The sequence below is a fragment of the Lepisma saccharinum genome, chromosome 18, assembly GCF_977018435.1.
Source record: "Lepisma saccharinum chromosome 18, izLepSacc3.1, whole genome shotgun sequence".
Classification (NCBI taxonomy): domain Eukaryota; kingdom Metazoa; phylum Arthropoda; class Insecta; order Zygentoma; family Lepismatidae; genus Lepisma; species Lepisma saccharinum.
In genome coordinates, this window is record NC_139246.1 from 15,976,543 (window position 1) to 16,000,234 (window position 23,692).

Here is a 23,692-nt window from a genome sequence, read left to right on the forward strand (position 1 = left end):
ACTTTAGTTTTATATTGCACATTATTTTATATTTTGGGAGAAGCCAGGGGCTATATATATATAATTTAGTCAATATATACATATATTACTTTTGATGAAGTCATATTTTCATTTTAATGGTGTTCCAGTGTTAAGGCGTCAAATGACATTTTCCGCCTTTTATTTTATTTAGCCTTCATTCAAACTTTGTTTTATAATTTATATCACTTATTGGGCAGTTTAGTTTACTTATCTTTACTCATGATTTTCACTTGCCTATAGAAGACGATTATTTTACACATTTTTTTTATATATTTTCAATATTGAATGACTGAGAGCAATGTAGTTTATTCCTATGTCCAACCTGTTTCCTTCCCTGTTCGGGAATTCCAAGAGTTCAAGGAATTTCGAAAAGTCCAGTGATTTTTTTGAGGCCGGAAGAAGAAGGCATTCCTGACGGCTTTGGAGCTCACCAGCCTCCTTTGGGCTTCAGCGGTGTATGTCACGTAGCAGCACCGAAAACCCTATTCCAAGTGACATCCCAGGATCAGAAGAGCGTCAGAACCATAAGAAGAAATGTCATCTTACAGAGCAAACCCCCCCCCCCACGACTCTAACCCCCCTTAAGAAGAAGCATGAACATCTTTCATGTACATCGTCCCCTTTTGCTCTGTAAGGCCAGGCAGTGTCCTTCACCACATATTGGAACTTTCCGGGTACAGTCAACGACCCAAATGTGTTGAGACCCAGCCCTGTGGATCAGCAACCTGCCAGGCCACCTGTGACGTTTCATCCTACCAGTGGCCATAATTACTGTATGCAATGGCGTCTGCTGTGAACTTTCGGGGCCCTATCCTAACATCCCCCCAGTGTTCGCCATTGGACAAGGCATATTTTTGGGGCTTGGAACCGCTACTTGGAGTGGCTTCCCATGGACTACCCTGTGTTCGCCCGCCCCACGGCCCACGTCTTTTCATCTGACCTTTGCTGAATAGTATTCCGGAACTTTCCACACCGGGATTCGAATCCGGTCCCCCAGTGAAAATGATCGGTCAAGGACCGTGTATGTCACAGAACAGTGCTTCGTACCCCAGGACTCCGGGGTTGGAATGTATTTGGATTGCCCTGCCGTCTCATTTCTCAGGTCATAGTGTGCACACATAGTGTGCTAAGAACGTCAGTGGCAAGTGCAAACACAACCTTCATCTATTTTTTAATCTTCGTGTGGTTGTGCGCAGTCCAGTGGAGTTTGGTGTTTACCACGGTCCTTTGCTCTCGCCTCGAACTGTCATCCTGATGAGGCGGAAGATTGCGAGCATGCGGCATTAAAGTTTCTCACGGATTACGTTCTGTGCTTATTTAGCATTTGTTCAGAAGCAAGTCGCATGTATCGCGTTACGATGCAGTGTGTTGAACTTTCCGCTGACTCCACGGACCTGCGAACAACACTTTATATCGCATGTTGACCAACCGTCAGCATTGTTGATTACGAAAGACTCTTCCAGCGTGTGGCTAATGAAAACAAAAGACTTTCTTTCAGCTTTCAAGCTTGAGCTTAATACTGTTCCATTTAATTTTCGGTGAAGGGTCTCCGACATCTTTTTATTATTATTTTATTTTATGTATCCTTTTTTGTTCATGTAATAAACAAAACCTTTTAAATTTTGGTGAATGGCAGAAGGTTCAATTTAAACTTTTCATTATTACAATTTCAATTTTGGAAATTGTTTCGCAAGAGGGGGTGTCGTACCATACCCCGTTCGATTAAGAAATATTGACCCTGGCAGGCCTTGTCAGCTCCTGCTCAGAATGTGTAGAATAAGCTTTCTACAGGAAATGGTAAGAACACTGGCCTTTGGCAAGAGGTGACTAGAGGCCAAGCGAGTGTTTAAATACGTGCGCATGAGAGCGACACGAGGTCTTTTAATCTGGAATCATTGGAGGAGCAGGAGCTACTGGTCTTATTTCTAAACCGAACAGGGTAAGCTAGTCTACACCCATTCTGCCATTTGCATTGCTCACTTCAGTCTAGAAACGAATCATGAGTCTATTTTAATGAATAGTTAGATATTTGTACCTGCCCGTTCAGGGCTGTCTCTACCATCAACTAGTACTAATAGTTACATCCCTATTTAAGATCCCCGCGTTCAGAGGAACGCTACGATATGAGTGTCATAGAAATTTGATTATTAATAAGAAATTTAAGAAATTATTCTCAATAACAGTAAATCTTAATTCACAAAATAAGTTGAGTAGTTCTTGAATACCTGTATTTCCTTGAAATATCTTAATTTTAATACTTTTGAATGAGATAATAATTGATTAATATTTTTTTGTTTTTAGATGAAGAATCAATGTCTGGAGTTTTAAGTCAACCTCAAATGGCTGGTATGTATGAATTTGTTTGGCTTTTTACACCACCAAATAGCTTACATTTATAAATTCTTGTGTCCTGCTCTAAGCTTATCAAATACAAATTATGTCTTCATCATGCAGTATTCATTTAGTTCATTGTGGCTCAGCTAGGTTTAGATCTGCTACCCTGATATTCTGGACCAATGATATGATAGCTGTGCTGTCAAGCCAATTCCTTGCTTGCAAGTACCAGGATAAACATACCAATAATAATAATAATAATAATAATAATAATAATAATAATAATAATAATAATAATAATAATGGTTTTATTTAAGGAAATAAATACGTTAAATAGTAATGTTTAATTTAACTACTTACGTGAGTAAGTATGGAGTCTTATTAGGACAACGTTTCGGAGGTCACACTGCCTCCTTCATCAGGTTCGTGGATGTTCCTAGGCACAGAGCATAGTGCCGCATAAAAGAAGTGTTGAATGAGGATTTAGTTAAGGGTTAAGGTTAAAAACACTTACAAAAACTCTGCCATATTCCAACTTAAAAAATCCTAGCATGTTAAAAACTTCGTAACAATACTCCACACTTATATTAAAATAACTAAAAAAGGATCCCAATTGGCCATTATGAGCCCAGGCTGGTTGTGAGGCCTACACTGGTGAACAGCCCCCACCTCAACTGAAAGGTAAAAACTACCTCCCCTCCTATAAACCGTCCTTCCTTTAACTCTTACGTCACCAATCCAAAGTGAATTCTTGTTCTTCTTCTGCTGCTTTGATGACCTCCAAAGTAACATGGAAACCTATTTTAGCATCAGTTTTCACTGCCTTATCCCATTTTTTAAGAAAACTGATCCATCCATCCTGTAAATTACCATCGTCTCTGTTGAGTTTATTCCTATTTCCCATGCAAATATACACGGCTTCATAAACATTCCTATTTAATTTATTATTATCTGTCCTAATGACTTCTCTTTTTACAACCTTATGCCCACTTTCAATAATATATTCAAAGAGACAGGTTTTTGGTACTCCCTCCACGATATCCTTGTCATGCTCGCCCCATCTTATGTTCATGCTTCTTCTGGTCTATCCTATGTATTCTTTGCGGCATTCACATGCTACCCTATAGACTCCTTTTTGTTCTTCCGGGATTCCCTGCTCCTTCCCCCCCTTTTTACATTCAGTGAAATATTTTGCAATGCTTCATACCACATTCCATATTCTCTTACAGTTTTTTCTATTTTTTCCGATAGCCCTTTATAATAAGGGATTCCAACAAAAAGATCCTTATTAATTAAATTCCCTACCTCTGCACCCTCCTTTGCATTCCCATTAGGGTCTTTGGTGTTTTTTTCTATGATCCTTCGTGCTTTTCTAGCTACCTTATTCATTTCTTGATTTGTATACCCGTTTGAAATTTCTTTTTCTTTTTCTATTCTTTTGTTGCATAGCCTTTCTGCCCTGATGAAAAAATTAAGAAAAACATTTGTCTTAATCCTGCCAGTGTTCAGATTTTTTGTTGATTTACAAGTCACCAGCTAGCGGTTTATGGAAAACCCCTGTTTTTATTCCTTTATCGGTTTTTGTGATACTTAAGTCTAGAAAATTAATCTTTCCGTCAACAAGGTTTTCCCTTGTAAAACCAATCCTTTTTTCCTGCTTTCCTAATTCTTCAAAAACAATATCAAGCTCTTTTCCTTTCCCGATTTTTAAAATATCGTCGATGTACCTCCCATAGTATTTTAAACTACATCCTGTTTGATCTAAAGTAGCTTTTCTACAAAATGCTAGCCACAATGGCCGATACTGGGTTGCCCATTGCCAACCCTTCTTTCTGTCTGAAAATCTTATTGTTAACATAGTAATAATTATAACCTGTTACAAGGAAGAACCACCTAACATATTCCCAAGCGGCGAGAATTTCGACCCTTTTTTCCAACAACCACCTCTGAAGGCCTCCCGCTTTTTCTCTAGGTACACTCGGATACAAATTTATCACATCAAAGCTACTAATCATATCTTCTTGAAAGTACAGCTTCAGTTTTCATCTTAACCGGCCCTGTGTTAGGTGTTTTTCATTGGATAAAAATATATATTTTCTTAATTTCCAACTATACCTATATGTGGATATAAACCTTCAGGTTGTAGAATACAAGAATATAATCATCTTTTGTTACAGGTAATCTTCCAACTAAAGTTCAACCTTCTCCAACTGAGGAACATCTCATTATACCAGGTATGCATATCATTATTGAGTTTCAGCTGTTCAATATATTTTGTAGGTATTACTCGAATGGAATTGATGAAAGAATTTCAGTTTTCAAGATGGCCACCAAGATGGTAACCAGTTGCCGAAGTGAGGAGGGGTTCCTGTCCCCTCGCTGTCAAGAATATTTTCTAGGAATTGGCTGATATGAAATTTTGGCCAATACCAATATAAAATTTGTCAATACCGATAACCTGCCGATCCAATATTACATTCCAAATGATTCACTGATCTAAATAAATGTATGTTATCCAATGAACTAAGTTTTTGTAATGCAAAAGAAGCTGCATATTCAAACATGTAATTGTAAAGATTATGTTTATATCTATAACAATTATAATAAAAAGCAAAATATTACACTAAACTGTAAGATATTTATAGATATATTGGATTGGAAAAATTATCGATAATTTTACTGATATACCAATACATTGATATGCCTATATCAGCTAATACTGATAGAATACTGATTAATCTGCCCCATCCTTAATATTTTCATACAGCACATCCCCCAGATAGGAATTTCCACTTAAAGCACTGTTGGTAACATACCATAACAAGTTCTCCTTCCCTTTATTGTGCATCAAGACATTTTATTGATGCTTGCTAATCCATAATTGTTTTAAATGAGAGTTTCCACATTAATGACTATGATAAACATTATGGCTGCAGCAGCATAACAGTTAATATTATGCTGAAATTTTTCATAGCAATGTGTTTCTTTCAAGATTCTAGTCCATTTTGATGTCACATGTCTACCTTTCTACAAGGTAAGCAAAAAAAGTTCTTGCCGTTCTAGAGCAGTGATAAACAACACCTTTTGCCAACGTTCCTGCAGCTGCACAATACCCTGGTGATAAAACTCGGCGAGCTTGGATGCAAAAAAGTCCATGAGTGCGTTCCGCAGGTCTCCCTCATTTGCGAAGGATCTCCCACAGAGGTGGTTGTCGAAGGAATGAAATAGGTGGTAATCTGTTGGTGCAAGGTCTGGTGAATATGGTGGATGGCACAGTGTCTCCAAGCCAACTTGCTGAAGGGTCTCCTGTGTCCTCTTTGCCACATGTGACTTGTCATTGTCGTGCAGGAACAGCACACCTTTGCGATTCACCAATGCTGGCTCCTTCTGCCGCAGCGTACGGTGCACCCTTTGCAACTGCTGAGAGTAGAGGTCAGCAGTGATGGTCTGACCAGGTGGAAGGAGCTTGTAATGCACCACTTGCCGACAATTTCACCATACAGAGAGCATAACCTTTCGTGGGTATAGAGGTGGTCTTGAGGTGCGAGGAACAGGGTCACGTGGCGACAACCAATGTCTGGTATGCATGGGAGTGTCATAGAGGACCCACTTTTCATCACCAGTGAGCAAGCAATCAAATATGGGTGTGTTCAGGTGCCAAGTGAGCAAGGATAAACAGGCTGTCACTCGTTGTTCCTTGTTGGCTGCCGACAATGTGTGAGGTACCCACTTGCTTAACTTGTATGACTTCCATATCCCATGCAGGTGCAGTCTGACTGTTTCAGTGGAAACGTGGAACCTTTATGCAAGTTCATCACACGTTAAACCACTGTCCTCCTCGATGGCTGCTTTCAGGGCCTCGTCATCCAACACATGTGGTCGTCCACTGCGAGGTTCATCCGAAAGGAACAGAATTTCTGGCACCAATGGCTGGCAGTGCGTTCGTTCACGGCATTCTATCCAAATGCCTGGCAAATGCAGCGACTTGATGCGGCAGCTGACAGGCCCACTTTAAAGTCATGCACCAAACACATGCGAACAAGCTGCTTCGATACCTCAATTTCTCTTCAACACTGGACGAGCTATGACTGCTGTGTGTGCGCAATGTGCCTGTATTACTAACAGTCGATGGTCAGACTAACTCCCGATCGCTTGGCAGGCACGTGCATCATTTCGTTTCCTCTCTGTGAGCGCATGATTAATGGGACGTCAAAAACGGCAAAAACTTTTTTGTTTACCTTGTATTTAAGAAAATGAAGTTGACTGCAAGATGTCCACCATGTAGACAAGATAGCCTGAAATGTTTTCTTCGCCTTTCTGTATGATGCATCAGTATTTTTCATTCATTTCCTCATCTGAATTTATTTGAAAGAGCTGTTTCCACACTCATGCATCTCCCCGATGTACATTACTGAGGGAAACAACACCAATTGTACACAATACAAGCTGCATTTATGACAGTCGCACAAATTTATTTTTACCAGATGCCATCTTGGTTGTCAAACATATTTCATTGTCAACTCACAATTTCATCACCAAAGGTTCCAGGTTTGTAGTCTGATCTCCTTTATAGGTATCTACTCATCAATTTCATTTAATCCTTACGTATCTTTACTAATTGTGATTGGCCAAAAGTGGCAGAAAAGCAGTGCAAAACAAGAAAAATACAAATAATAATCTAAAAAGTAGTGTTACTTTCATGTTACATTAATGATTATTATATTTTTTATTTCATAGCTGTAGAACCTTCAGCAGGTAGTCTCCCAACCACAACTCAACCATCTCCAGATAAAGCTAAATCTTCTCCAACTGATCAACATCTCATAATACCAGGTACTTATTTTTATGATGGTAGGAATATGCAGACATCCTATGCAGAATGTTAATAATTCATTCACCTCCTTAATTGATGTCCATGACTATTTCTCTACCTTACCTATCTTACCTTAGAGAAAGTATCCATCTACTTATAAACCATACCACCTACCACATAAGAATAATGATGGGAAAAAAACCCACCAAGTCCCATGACAAGTTAAGTTTGCAGCACGTTTTATGTGTGAATCCACACGAGAACGATGCTCAGAATCTTGCTTGCCAGTCTTGCCTCAACTACCGAGCTGTTCATATTACATACAGTGAATCGGCAGTATTGCAGCGGAACTACATGCTGCGCACACGTTTGGGTCTATATATGCAAAAAGTTGCTGCAAACATAACCTGTCACAGGGCTTAGCCACATCTTCATTAGGATTTGTACTGAAAATTGTCTAATTTTAATTAATTAAGATCTAGAAATCAACATTGCAAACATTTCATGTAGAATGTTGATATTTAGAAATTTTCTCATACTTGTGTAACATGTATGTGTACTGTTGACATTATTTTTATCTGAAGTTTGTAGTGTAGCAGAGAGATTAACAGGAGTTTATATGTAAGCAGAGTTCAGTCTTCAACTGTACTGCATGCAATCTTTGTGTTAATCTGTAAGGATGAATACTCATGCATAGCTGCATTCTAGGGGAGGGGGTGGGATATGCTACAAAAAAATTCATAACTACCATTTTTAACCTTGGTCTTAAAGGTTGTTCAAAGACAAAAAATTGCAATCGGGTGTCATTTTAAAGCAGGGGCGGAGTGGTTATCACATTGTGCTAATGATGCCAGGGGTCCTGGGTTTGAATCACAACCTGGCCATGGATGTTTGTGAGTGTCCATTCAATAATTTTATCACATCATCACCCATCCCCATCTTTGCAAATTAGCCAAAAGTGGCACAAAAAGCGAAGTAAAATAAAGCAAATCAATCAATCAATCAGAAATCTTCAGCCAATCATGGAATTGTCATAGGCCACTTCTTATGATGGATAACCACATGTCCCCTGTAAGGAAATATCTCAATATATTTTCAAGTTATTAATTTTTCACTAAGTAGCTGAAGTTCAGTTTGGCATGCACGTACTCTTCACTCAAAGCTTTCACCACATGGTGTGACTTCATCATTAGAAAGGGTTTAACCTTTTTAACCAAACTTACTTTTCCCATGTTTTAACTTTGACATTCTTGCCTTATCTCCTGATCGAAGCCACATGATGTGGTGAAAGCTTGATTGAAAAGTAAGTACATGCCAAACTAGACTTCAGCTACTTAGCAATATGATGGCATGTGCTGTAAGTTAAGCCTTATTTTTATTAATTTTTGTTTTATTATACTTTTAAACTGGATACAGTGTACCTAATAGAAATGTGGACATTTACAAAGAACTCGATGTATTTCTTTTTCACAGTTCAAAGACCTTCATCAGGAACTTATCCAATTCAGGGCCAACCTTCTCCAACTGCACCACATCTCATTATGCCAGGTATTTTAACCATTGTTGTGTTATAATATATAAAATATATTTAATAGGTAATGACTGTTTATGATTTTGCCAATATCAATAAAACACCAATGTAATATTAACCATTCTGTTATTCTACCAATAAAATATAAAATTACTACAAATGTACCTTGAAGCACATGAATGGTTCATTAACCTTATTAATTAATAGTTGATTGATTGATTTGCTTTATTTTAATTAACTTTTTGTGCCACCTTTGGCTAATTTGCGAGGATGGGAATGAGTGATGACCTGATGAAATTGATGAATAGACACACAGAAACACCCATGTCCAGGCTGGGATTCAAACCCTGGACCCCAAGCATCGTAGTGTGATGTGCTAACCACTCAGCCATGGGGGCCAGGTCTTAATTTATGGATGTAATCTGGTAAGTGCAATGAGTTTTGTATTTGAAAATGAAACAGCATTTTGACATTTACTTTACAAAACCAGCATTTACGAATTGTATGTTTATATTAAAAACAGTGACAACAAAATTTTACATCAAATTATAATTTCATCAACTGATGCCTATATCGACTGATGCCAATAAAGTGCTGATTTTTCTGTGCCATTCCTTGTACCAGTTCATTATTACTTGCTGCATTTTAAACATATCAAATAAATTATAGTATATCTCATTTTTCATTAAAGAAAGAGAACTCACTTTCTTTTTTGTGAAGTTGTTTTTCGTGTTTCATTAATTTTGGTGACCACTCCACCATCCTCATTGGAACTTGAAACTACTACTCATTTCCCAAATATGAAAATCAGTTTTTGTTCTTTGATAAAATTTACATATTTTATTACTCTTAAGATAAGTTACATTGTGAGAGATGAAAGGTGCTTTACCTAAGAATAGAACAAAATCAACAATGGCAATCCAACATCCCAACACAAATAACAATGATGGAAGTTGCCATGGTTGCCAACTCCATGGGAACTCATTTCTTTGTTCCAGGTAAGATATATTTATGGGTGGAAATTTGAGTGAATGTACGGATTTTTCGTGGAATAGGAAGAAAACATGGCGAGAAATTCGGTTTTCGGCGTTCACAGTGATAGGATCAAATAGTGATCTAGTGCGCTGAAACTGTAGCTTTGTGTGTGAGATAGGATCAATACCACTACTATAAGTCATATCCCGTTGATACGTGTTTCAGTGTTATTTCTGTGCATCTTGCAGGAATTTAAATTCGTGTCGTGAGGAAGCCGGCAATTGCCGGCCTCATTTAACTACCAACCATGATGGACGAACAGGAACGGTCTGCGGCTGCCGGACTTGTAGAATTGGCACAAGTCGGCCACACCAACCCCCACCTCGACACAGAAGATATATCCATGCTTGAATTAACAAAAGGCCCAGGTAAACGGACACATGAGGAAAGTGAGGAGCCTACAGTGCACGAAAAAATTTCGCGGCCCACACAGGATCCACGCAGTCCCTTAGTTTACTGGTACTCTTCAGATATCCCTGGACCCTATGTCGTGTTATTAGAGGGATTGAATCGAAATATTGGCAAACTTTCTGCCGGCAGTCTCGGCAATAGGCTGAGAAAGGCCGATATTCCTGTCTATTTGATAGAACAAAGTGGAAAAAACCGAGTGCGTGTGACATTTAATTCCGCAGAACATGCCAACGCTTTTGTCAAAAATGCCCCCTTCCTCGACCTTCTTGAAGTCCGGGCAAAAATTCCTCAAAGTTTAGTTCAACGAGAAGGTTTAGTTTATGGCATAGAGTTGGATGTAACAGAACAGGATGTCCTTGACGGAATAGCTTCACCCTTTCCAGTTATCAGTGCGAAACGTCTTAAGAAAAAACTTTGGAATGACGATGGAACAGCTAGATTAGTTGATACCAAATTAGTTTGTCTCACCTTCCATGGAAAATTTCTTCCGGAAAAGGTGCTTATCAACAGTGAAGTCTTGGTAGTCAAACCCCGTGTCAGGGCAGTGTTGCAGTGTTCCGTTTGTATGAGATACTCGCACGGCAGGGCCCAATGCAGGTCAAAACCTATCTGCAGTAATTGCGGATCTGAAAGCCATGATACCCCTTGTAACAAGCCCCCCTTTTGTATTAACTGTAAGCAAGGTCATGGTGCCCTTGATCGCACCTGTGAAATTTGGCGCCAGGAATCACAAATCCAAGATAAAATGGCCATGGAAAATTTATCCTACCATGACGCAAGACAAAAAATCTTGGGAACATATTCGGCCCCTCCTTCCAGGGAAGCGATCCTAAACCCGATTTATAATAAACGGGACTTTCCACCCCTCAAACCTAGCAAACTCAATACGACTCCTAGTCAACTTGGGCCACTCAGTAGCGCTTGGGAAAATCCTTTCACAGCGTTGACAACAGAAGAACCTAGTCTTTTACACCCGGAAGCAGGCCCCAGTGTCACCCACACCTCGGTGGGTCTCGCCAACCACAACAAATTTTCCAGACCCCGCCATCGGCCACACAGAAGTTTGATAACAAAGGTTAGGCGTCCGGGTGCTGAACACTTGGATTGTCGGCATGCCTCCAGTTCCAGTTCGGACACTGATAACGACATAACTGTGGTAGCACATCCCTCTCAATCGATAGGAAAGGATGAAATTTGTCCTTCCTTACCCGTAGGAAAACGGGCAATTCCCCCGGTATCTCCACGGCCGCGGAACCTTCAGCTTCCGCTAAAAAACGCTATGCCAGGAACAAGTCTCCAGTCTCAAGACGTCCATCGCAGTCGTTCTGACTATCAGACATTATCTAGCGACCACCAATCTCTCTATCACTCTCTCCTGGACCTTATCCCGCACCTTTGGAATTCAGCTATTAAACTTCACGACTTCACAGAACAAGAACAATTAATTCGCAAAATTCAAGATCTTACGACACATTTACTTTCTATTATATCGGGCCGTTAGAATGTCCCGGTATAGGCCGCCTTCATGTGTTCTTTTTGTTCTCTCTCTCTCTCTCTTCCCTCCCCCCATGTTATTTCCTGTCATTTTTCAATGGAACGTCCGTAGTTTTTCGGCCAGAAAATGTGAATTACAGCGACTTATGGCGGATTATAAACCCCACATTCTCAGCCTACAAGAGGTGAAAGGCACACGATATGAGAACTACAGATTATCACATTTTCTTTCCTACGGTCCTCCTTTCCCCCCAACACAACGAGGTGTTGCTATCTACGTACATGAAAATATTCCACACTCTCTTCTTTCTCTCCCCCCTTCTCTCCCTTTGGTTCAATATTATAACGTAGAAATTGTTGCTGTCCGCATTCAATTCCATCATCACTTATTCACACTCATATCCCTTTATATTCCTCCCCACCACTTTTCGCAGACCATCCCGTTATCCACCCTCAATGAACTTCTTACTTTCCTCCCAGGACCCTATTTAATAACCGGTGATTTTAACAGCCATCACCAGCTGTGGGGCAATGTCCTGACAGATCGATTAGGTTACACCATTGAAAACTGGATCATTGAGAATGATTTTATTATCATGAATGACGGTACCCCCACCCACTATCCACACAATGGTTCCCGCCCGACCAGTATCGATCTCACATTAGTATCCCCTAACCTTTTCTCTCATATCAATTGGATCAATGATTTTGACTTACGAGGGAGTGATCACACTCCGATCTTTCTTTGTTTACCGAATAATTTCTCGAATACAGGCGTGACTGACATTCCTGTCCGTCGATGGACACGTAACTCTATTAACTGGACCACCTTCCGATCTTATTTTCTTAAATTATATTATACGGATACTATACCCTCCCAACGGACTATGACATATACCAAATTCCTCCACATGATTACGTTAGCTCTTGATCGGAGCGGCACTCGCCAAAAATTTTTTACCATCGATCGATTTCCCAAGATTCATTGGTGGAACACTCAATGTGCCGCCATCAAAAACAGAAAAAAAGCACTCACAAAACTTTATGCCAAACACCCCACGCCCGAAACCTGGCTAGTACTACACAACATTCAGACTATCGCAAAAAATACATATACCAAAGCAAAACGACAGGCATGGAAACTCTTCTGTCAGTCCCTTGATGTGAATCTACCAATCGGAGTCATTTGGCGCAAATTCAACTCTTTACGACACCCCCATGTTCCTCGTCCCCGACCGATTAATACTGCCTGGGAAGTTGAATTTATGGATCTCCTCACACCTCCTACAGTCACCTTACCTCCCCCCTTTATAGACCAGACAAACATTACATTCACAGCAGATTTCCCAGCTGTTACAATACCGGAACTTCAACATATTCTAGAGAACATCCCATCTACTGCCCCAGGATATGATGGTATCACTTATGACATCCTCAAACATTTACCAGAACAAGGACTTAATATTCTTACTGCGATTTTTAACTTTGTTTATCGTAGGGGTAAAATCCCGCGAGGTTGGACCCAACATGTTGTTATTCCGATATTAAAACCAAATAAACCAGCTATGCATGCTACGTCTTACCGCCCTATTGTTCTCATACCAGTTATGGCTAAACTATTTGAAAGAACTTTACAACACCGAATATCTTGGAATTTAGAGAAACGCAATTTTTTTCCTCCCTCACAAATGGGTTTTCGCACCGGGCTTGGCAGTCAAGATGCTATATGTACCCTTACAGTGGCACTTCAGAATAGCCAAATATTGCGACAATATTGCTTTAGTTTATTCATAGATGTTGCTCATGCCTACGATTCGGTTCAAATTCCAATATTATACCAAATTCTTGATACTCTTCATATTCATCCGGTGGTAGCACAATTAATATGGCATTTATATCAAGAACGCATACTGGTTTTTTGGTTTCCCCATAATGTCACGGGACCACGATTAATCCGGAGTGGTGTCCCACAAGGCTCCCCACTCAGTCCAATTCTTTTTAATATATATACACAATACTTACATCAAACACTAAATTCTAATCATCATATCCTTCAATATGCTGACGATTTTTGTTTCTATAATAGTACATCAGATGCCACTCGAGGCATCTTAGACTTACGCAACTTTATCATTCAATTACGAGATCAATTATCGCTACGCGGTTTATCATTTTCCCCGGAGAAATCTCAGATCATTATTTTCAATCAGTATATGCTTACTCGTTATCCTAACAATTTAACTCATTTACATCAAATTCCGGTGGTTCAAACCTGTAAATACTTAGGGATTCATTTTGACCGTAAATTAACTTGGCAACCACATCTTACATATTTGCTCACAAGAGGGAAAAAATTGTTAAACATTTTGAAAGGGCTTGCCACTACCAAATGGGGGGGCCACCCCTCCATTATGTTATTGTTTTATAAGAATTGTTTTCGTTCACTTTTTGATTATTCGGCTCCCGTATTGGGCGGGATGTCTGATCGCTGGCTACAAAAAATGGATATTTTACAACGTCAGGCACTCCGCCTTTGCCTCGGCTTAATGGCCTCTAGTCCCAATGTTAGCGTTTATGGAGAGAGTACTGAACCGCCTCTCTCCTTCAGATACCAATACTCTACCATGAAATACATATTGAAAACATGGGAACGACACCCTCACCCCTTCAATACCGTATTCGCTATTCAACGACAACTGAACGAAACTTTAACCCTCGATCGCTTTCGCCCTCGGCTTTTCTTTTTGTCTTGTTATAATATTGATCGAGACGCCTACCATCTCAGCTTCACATTTACATCTCCTTTGATTTACACTTTACCGATACTCACCGCCCCTCTCCCTAATATTAATTATACCGATTTCGGTCGACACGAATACTACAAAGAATTATGGCCCGACTACACTTTTATTTACACAGACGGTTCCAAAGATGCCGACCGCGTTGGGTGTGCCTTTTATGTCCCTCGATACAATGTTGTACGTCAATTTTCCTTATCGTCAGAAGCGTCTATTTACTCGGCAGAGTGCTATGCCATTTATCAGGCTTTGCTCCACGCTCGTGAAGCACACTACACGCAAACTTTAATTCTCACAGATGCCCTCAGTGTATTATTTACGATCGCTCGTTGTGGTAAGGCAGCTTATCGTTTGCAACTCTTTCCCACCTTAATTTTACAGGAGTACTTTCACCTCCACCACAACGACCAACGAGTACAGTTCACTTATGTCAAAGCGCATAGCAATCTTAATCCTTATCAAGACCTAGTGGATCTTTATGCCAAAACAGCTGCGGACGTTCCTTCCCCCTCTCCTATCCGACTTGCCTATACTGATCTTTTACCTCGGGTCAAAAAAAAAATTCATTCCCAGTGGGAAAATTGGGTTCATGCCGCAGTGGCACAAACCACTACTTATAAATGGTTCATCGATAAATTCCCTATTCGACCCTGGTTTCATCACCTAAAAATGCCTCGTGAAGTGATCACTTGTATCCTACGCCTTAGAACGGGACACGTGACCACAAACGATCATCTGGCAAGAATTCACCAAACTCCCTCTCCCAATTGTACCTGTGGAGAACATAAACAAACCCCCACTCATTTATTTTTTCAATGCCCGCTATGGAATACACAACGTCAGGCACTCTTTAACAGACTCCTTCGAAAAAAGGTTCCTTTTCCTCTCTCCTTGCCCTCTTTACTTTCATCACCTTCCCCCTCTACTATGTGGATTCTCTATGGATTTGCTCGACAGTGTGAACTTCGCTTTTGATATCATCCCTCATCATTGCAGTGTTATAGTGACAGTGAAGTGAAGTGGAACAAAATATTGTGCTGTTTATACTAGTGCGCGAATTTCCAGCCCTCAATGTTTTCAGACCGTTGCCCAAGACTGCTACCATACAAGCGGTGAGGGGCATGAAGAAGAAGAAGAAGAAGAATATTTATGGGTGAACAGGTATGAAAACTGAAAACAAATTTTGGAGGAAAGAAACTGTTATCTCACCTTGTATATTTTTATTTACTGAAGCAGCTATGTGAAGTAGCAGACAGATTATATGAAGTGATGTGAAAATTGTGGCTTAATGGGTGATTGAACTTTTGGGGTTCAATACTGGTGCTCTACCACTGATCTATCAAACCAATCTCTGGCTTGGCAACTCACTGGTACCATTTCTGTTGTGGGCTGGCTTGATGGTCGAGTATGTTAATTGGTTGACTTTCTAACTTGCCTCCTAAAATTCTGGGTTTGAGAACCACCCTGGACATTTATGTTCCTTGTGAGTGTTGCTTCATGAATTTCGTATCATGCATCCCATTGAGAAGACGCGATTCTAACTCAGCTGCGAATTGGACACAGCCATCTCACCCATGGTCACTTGCTGCAAGAACTGGTCCCTCCAATGAGATATTTTGAATTTTGAATTTAAAATTTTGGGTGCGTCAGCACTTAGGCTATTTTGCACCCATCACTTTATACGGGGTCCAGCCCTTTACCTGAACTAAAATGTACTAATAACATAACTGTAATGTCGTGTTGTAACTAAAATATTAAAATATTCTGACTTTGGTTAAAAGCTGAGGCTGTAAAGAGACACTCGGCACACATAAGGACAAGACACAGGACTACACAATTATACTGGCCAGGGCCAGTCGCCGGAGCCTCGTTCATCTGAGAAATGCAGTCCAGGGTGTACAAGTGGAAGTGAGGTTGACAATTGTGTGTACTACGTGGAAGTTCATCCCTTACACCCCTCCAATGAGACATGTATGTAATGTTATTTTCGTGTTTGGCATATTCTTATTGACTGTGCCGGTTTTACTTACCTCAGACAGACTTTTAATATCCCCAACTGTTTATCTTCCCTGTTGGGAGATGACGATAATGTTTTAACTGATTTGTTTAGCTTTTTAAGAAGTGCTCCTCCACTGTCTGTGAGAAAGATTTTAGCCTAACCTACCTTTTTAATGTATTTTGTTCATCCTGTGCAGGTCCCTTCACACTCTTGCACTTTCGAGCTTTCTCAATGGGTCTTTTACACCTTTTTTAACTCTCATATCAGGATATTTCCTCATGTACGTTGAAGGGTGCAAAATGGCCTCATGTCTGGATGCATACAAACATTTTAATTGAATTGATCAATACTTCTCATCATCACTCTTTCTCATCTTCACGATTAGGCAAAAATGCAAAATAACAAAAACTAGGGATGGGACCGATTAATCGGTACTCTATCGGTATCGGCCGATATAGGCATATCGGTGTATCAGTTTATCTTTAAAGTTACCGATTATTTTACTGATCCGATATATTGATAAATATCTGATAATTTAGTGCAAAATTCTGGCATTTTGTTGTAATTTTTATGGATAATTGCCATGCCCTACTTCCTAAAAAAGTAAATGTCTAAATATGCAACTTCTTTTGCACTGCTGTCGCCTTGAAACACACATTTATTAAGGAGGGTAATGAACCTTTCAGGTTCTTCAAGGACCATTTCTAATTTTATATCGGATAGGTAGAATATCGGTTATCTATATCGGTAAATTTTATATCGGTACTTTATCGGTATCGCCCAAAATTTCATATCGGCCCATCCCTAACAAAAACACAAAACAGAAGAATACCTGTCTGTTCTTTTTCATTGAAAAACTACTTTGAAATGTTAAATTTGTATTCATTTGTTTAATTTGCTGATTTATCAGCGAAAATTTTCACAGTTTAGGTAATGACAACTGTCTGTTTCTATTACAATTAGGTGAAGTGCCATTAGCATCTCAGCTCCCTATTCCAAGTTATTTTCCACCAAACGATGGACACCCTCTACCCTTGGGTACAACCTCAGTAGGAGGTCTTCCAACTGAAGTCTATGCTATCCCTGAGGAGGAATATCCACTAAGTTCAGGTGTGTGTTTACATATTGCTTATTTCTTCATAAATGTTTGAATCAATTTTTTAGGTGAGTCAGAAACATGCCTCAATTCTCTCTGCTGGACATTCTTGTGTTTCTGCCAACATATGCCACCTTGCCTATTACCATATTGCCTAATATAACAATATTCCCAACTTTTGTGCCTGATATAACAATATTCCAAACTTTTTGTGAGGAGTGTATATGTAAGGGAGGATTAATATGAAACGTTTGCCAATACAAATAAAATACCGATATAACATTTATTCACACCAATACTGCTATTCTGCTGATCCAATTTAAAATTACGAATCTTCCATAAATAATCTTAATACATTCACCTCCTTAATCCTAAACAAGAGCTTTCTTTTCAGATTGGAAATTTGAAGATCTGTTAAGCCAAGTTGAAAAAATTAGTATAGAGGAATTATTTTTATTTTTATTTTTATTTATTCCTTGTTTTGGATGGCGAAGTTAAGGCACAAGCCTTTTCTTCCACTTAACCATCTCTACATTACATTTTATAAATTGATTTTTATAGCTAACTGTATGTTACATATATAAAAAAACTAAATATTTAAGATACCAAGAAATGAAATCTATAAAAAACTAAGAACATTGAGATACCAAAAAAAAAAAGAAAAACACAAGAAAAAATAAAAGAGAAAGACGCAAAAAACATAAAAAATAAAGACAAAAATACTTACACACTAAGTAAAAAAAATACACGTAAAACATAAACACACACGCAACAAACATAGTCAAATTACAGAAAAAGTCGGTGGGTGTTGGTCCTACCAGTTTACATGAAGGTTTAATTTTATTTCCCTGTTTTCAGTTCTGGTAAGTTGACTCCAGAAGATGATTTGTGAATTTTGATTTGAATTGGAGAAGAGAAGAAGAGTTTCTTATGTCGTTGGGGAGGTCGTTTCACGCTCTGGTAGCAGTGACCGTTAAGGAATTTCCATAAAACGTGTTACAAAAATTTATTAGAATATCATTAATTCCCAAACTACCAAAAGATTGTGGGCAAACTCTTACAGCCATTCAAAGTTATGGAGTAGAATATGCGCCTCAAAATACATTTCTTGGTCTTGCACCTGAATTTCCTCCCTGAAAAACTTGGTGTCATGAACAGTTCACTGTTGTATCATGCTGAAAATCCCGTCCTCTTCCTTTCTACTTAAAAAAAAACAAGAGCCAATCCACAAACTGTAGAATGATTTTAGTTTTCAGTTATCTAAATTTTGTTAAAATTTTGTATTTTCATAACATTTTTCATGTTGATCATCCATTGATATTAATAGAACATTCGTGATATGCTACTTTGTAACCTGATAGTAAGTTAGTTCAAATTCATCTAAAAAAGGTTGTTCTTTATTCTTTTTCATGTAGGTGAGGCACAGTTTCCTGTTCATGAGTTGGAAGGTTACTCTGGACCAGATGTGGAACATTCTTTATATCCAGGTATTAGAAAGAAATATATTATTCTCCACTAATTAAGCTTGATGGTACTAGATTACATTAACATTTCATGAATATGCTGGTCTAATCAATATTATGTGTGGATAGAGTTACGTGATATAATCAGTATAAATGTGTAGTGGTTAATTTATGATATTTGTTATGTATAGATCTGTAGGTATTGCATTCGGGTGTCTTCTGAATGAACAAATATCATAGAAGAATGCTGCACATTGTTTCCCAGAATGGTCTACTGTTTTTTTCTTTTCAATAAACCATTTCTATTTTATATATTGATTAGGTCTGTGTGGATACCACTTTGAACTAATGTTGATTCTTAAAAATTATAACATTTCCATTGGAATTACGTCATAGCAATCTATAGTGGCACTACAGGCAAAAGAGCCTGAGCAGAATCACATGTCCTGTGCATTGTACTCGCATGTGGAGGGGAGTAGAGGAGGCTTCCTTATGACTCGAGTTGAGCAGATGGAGAGGAAGATGCGCGAAGGCTTTTGGCTGAAGGTTATTTTGTTTGTGGTCTCTCTATCCTAGAGTTTTGATTTAAAATATTCATAATTTCACATGAGATAATTATTTAAACGCTAAATTCATCTCCACAGTATTGTTGCAAATATAATACACATAATGCATTTTGCATAAATTCCAGGATACTTAGTATCAATTAAAGTAACCCATAGCAACTGGATCCCGGAAAAGAATCAGTGATTACATTCCAATCTACATTTTCAGATACTGAAACCATTGGTATAGTCATAACTTGTATCTTCTTTTGGTCAAACAAATTTTTGAATCAGCCTCAATCCTTCCTAAGGGTTGCAAAGGTTATAAAAAGACATGATAAAATTTACTTGAAATTTGTTTGTCTGTATTTCACACAACCAACAGAAGGCATGTGGTGTGCCCATTGTCTTGTTTAATTTTATGAAGTTGTCAACAAGTGACATGAAATATTATGCATAACAGTATTCACTAAATTGATGAAGTTTCAGAATTCCAAGAGCATTCTTTTCAAGCTACGTAACTGATATTTTCTACAAGTAATAACGTTTATTGTTTGTAACAATAGTTGTAATATAAAAATAGTCAATCGTAACAAAAGTGCTATTGTATTTTGAAAATTGAAATTTCATGGAAATGGATTGTTAATATGTTAATTGTTAATAAATTACATCATCTTCCATGTCCAAAATTTAAATTTTTAACATTTTTATTTTCTTCCTATTGTTGTTCCATGTTGTTGAAGTTTCTTCTTCCTTTCCGACACTCTTGTTCTGTGTTGTTTGTGTATATCTGATATGATCTCTTGCAGGATGAACGCATTAACGGCTGTATTGTTACATGGTATACATGATTTTATTGCTTGAACTGGAAGTGCAAGAAGCACTGTGCACAACTGAGAAGAAATGTTCTTTTAATACTAATCAAGCAAGATTCAGTACATTTCATGTCTCATTTAAACAAAAAATGCAGTGAGATATAATGCTAGTCATGACAGACAACAATGAAGTTACGCAGAAATATTCAGCAAAAAATGCAGGCTCGACCAGGACTCGAACCCGGGTCTCTGGCATACCATGCCATTGCTCTAACCACTGACCTACCGAGCCGGCCTGGTCTCACCTGATTTTTCGCTATTGCCATTTTACCTGCATGGAATTGTCTCTGTCAGTGCTACTGCAACGGGATCTGTTGTCTTTGAAACACAGTAGACTTCGACGTTGCCTGGTCCCTCCCAGCGTAGAGATGTTATTATTGTAGATTAGGCATGCACAGGAGATGTACTATGTAGAAATTTTCAGCGAAAAATGCAGGCTCAACTAGGAGTCAAACCCGGGTCTGTGGTATACCGTGCCATTGCTCTAACCACTGAGCTACCGAGCCGGCCTGGCCTTGCCTGATTTTTTGCTATGGCAGAGATGATTCCATGCAGGTAAAACGGTGATAGCGAAAAATCAGGCGAAGCCAGGCCGGCTCAGTAGCTCAGTGGTTAGAGCAATGGCATAGAGACCCAGGTTCGAGTCCTGGTCGAGCCTGCATTTTTCGTTGAAAATTTCTATGTAATACATGTCCTGTGTGTGCCTAATCTACATCAATGAAGTTAAAGAGGAAATCAAGCTTTGTTTGAGCTGACATGAATCAACAATAAAGAAACAGGAAACTTTATATTTCCAGTGATATTACAATAATAATTGTTGTTAAACCATTTCTAACTGATTGGATTGTTGGCTCCAAATGTCAGTTTCCTGGAAACGAACAATCTAAAGATGTGTGGAATTATTCTTGAAGCTTTCCTGGCAGCAAATGACGAAGAGATTTTCTCAGGACTGCATCATCATGTAAGCAATAGGCATTCATCAGGGTGTATAGCACTCTGGAAAATCTGGAAATCCTGGAAATGTCAGGGAATTTACTTTTCTGGAAAAGTCATGGAAATGTCAGGGAAATTTATTGTCTGTAAAAACATGTTTGTAGGTGTTCGAACAAAAAAAAAAAGGCCAAGCAAGACATTTTAAATTTGTTTTGGACAAACTATACTTCAGTTTGATATACTGAAATTACCAGTAGTTACAGTAGATATTTAATGTTATAATATAGAAAAAAGGGTCATTCTAAGAATTGTTGTCAAGTAGAAATCTACAACGCTGTTAGCAATTACCACTTTCTTGCAATTTTTGGGTTATGTTTGGTTGATGTTAGGATTAAAACATATATTACAAAATTTTACTATTATGTGTTATTAATGCTATAATTGTTACATTTTTTACATTAAAAAGATTTCTTTGCTTACCATTAGTCATGTAAAAGCTTACCCCTGATGCCCATATCCAACAGTCAATTTCTGTTCACTTTCCCTTCTTGGTATTACTTTTAACTAGATTAAGTGAGGTTCTAAGTTTAGTGTTGTGACTTTCTCATACATATGTGTAAATGCGATTTGCCTCAATGACTTGGTCTGGAGAAGTCAGGGAATTTTATTTTTATGGAATTGTAGACACCCTGATTCTTGGGGAAGAGCAAAATCTCAACAGTAACATGGAACTCGAACTGGACCCAGAGTGGCAGACGATAATTAACAAAGAGCAATGACTTGTGAGATACAGTACCTGACTCTCCTGTCGCCTGCGCCAGACATCACTCACACTGAATGCATGAAAACTAGATCCATGCTCATCTCTGCACTTCATTCTCGAAAGATTATAACTCTTGTAAGCCTATCTGGAATGGACCCAACATATAAATCCTGAAATATTTTTTTCATAATCTAAAGGTATCAAATTATTTGTAAACCTGTTAAATTTTTATGCATATTGAGTTCATTTCATCTAATGAAATGAACATGAAGACCATCATCTTCTAAGGCAGAGGTGCTTTAGTAGCGCAGTATAGAAAAATGTTTTGTTTTCCATTGAGCATTGCATGAAAATAAATTTCAATGAAATTGATTACCACAAATTTCCAATTTAAATGAGAGTACATTTAATTCATTCACATTGTCATAATAGTTATATAAATCAGAATATTGAGCTTATACTCATGAATCAGAAAGTTTCAATATGAATTTGACCACCCATATTAGTTGCTACTATTCTGAAGTATGGTTACCTCAGAAGTACTGCCTGGTACTATTCATTATGCAACTTGTAAAATTGTGTGACAGAAGTCCATTTCTCTCCTCTTTTATGCAAAGGAAACTTTGGTTGATATACCATAGTTGACATCTAATATTTATATTCTAATATTATTGATTATATCTGAACAACTTTAAATGTTACAATGTCCAAAAATCAGTATCTGGAGCAGCAGGAAACAATACAAGTTTTGAGTATTGGTTTAAAGTGTTATTCATTCAGTCTTAGTCTTAGAATTTTTAAAAAAATGTATTTGTATTCTGAACAAAGTAATATTCTGTGTGTGAGTACATATATAATTTCTATCTTCAAGGATGATAGCATACTGATAGTTTAGAAAAGCATTAATCTATTAGTAAATGGTTTTATATTGTTACTTCCATTCAGTTTTAATATTAATGTTATTCATAAGCTTTGTATTTAATTCAGAACTCAAATTGAAATTAATATTACTTGGCTAATATTTTATTAACAGGTGCCTTAGCAACTGGTGGGCAGCCCACACCAATAGAGCAACATCCCTTCAGTAAGTACATATTAATATATTATTTACTCAATACAGAAGAACCTTGATTTTAGAATTTTCAAGAAATCAAGTTCAAAATTAGCTTTAAATTCAGAAAAGTGTAAAATGCAGCAAAATTTTATAGCATAAACCTTTACTGGAAAACCTTATTAGGATTGTAGGTAGCAAACCTATAGGATGGTGCAGTTAAAAGTGTTGGTAAATATCAGTGCAGTTAAATAGATTAATCAATTACTACATTTCAATGTTATGGCTGAGTCAATACCAGTACCAATGTATCACTATAAGATGTTACCAGTGGTATCAGTGTAGGAAAGTATTTGTTGGAATTTAACCTTTAGTGGATGGAAGGTAGATATTTCTACCATGCAAGTATTTTCATTGAGGACAGATGGTAGGTACATCTACCAGCACCGCTAGGCAGCAATAAATGTGCCATTTCTTGAGAATTACACAATATTTCATTTCTGTCTTTTTATTCATTAGTATACATATGA

At 38.1% G+C, this 23,692-nt stretch overlaps 1 protein-coding gene across 30 annotated transcripts in view; it reads left to right on the top strand.

Annotated features, from left to right (window-relative positions):
- Positions 1 to 23,692, top strand: part of LOC146002413 (uncharacterized) — a 562,931-nt gene that overhangs the window by 260,893 nt on the left and 278,346 nt on the right. For all 30 annotated transcript variants that reach the window (XM_083140199.1, XM_083140200.1, XM_083140202.1 and 27 more), the window contains 7 exons: positions 2,323 to 2,367; positions 4,533 to 4,589; positions 7,093 to 7,188; positions 8,642 to 8,716; positions 17,400 to 17,546; positions 18,948 to 19,019; positions 23,145 to 23,195. In XM_083140199.1, the coding sequence (XP_082996325.1) occupies positions 2,323 to 2,367; positions 4,533 to 4,589; positions 7,093 to 7,188; positions 8,642 to 8,716; positions 17,400 to 17,546; positions 18,948 to 19,019; positions 23,145 to 23,195 (543 nt within the window). The remainder of the gene's footprint in view (positions 1 to 2,322; positions 2,368 to 4,532; positions 4,590 to 7,092; positions 7,189 to 8,641; positions 8,717 to 17,399; positions 17,547 to 18,947; positions 19,020 to 23,144; positions 23,196 to 23,692) is intronic.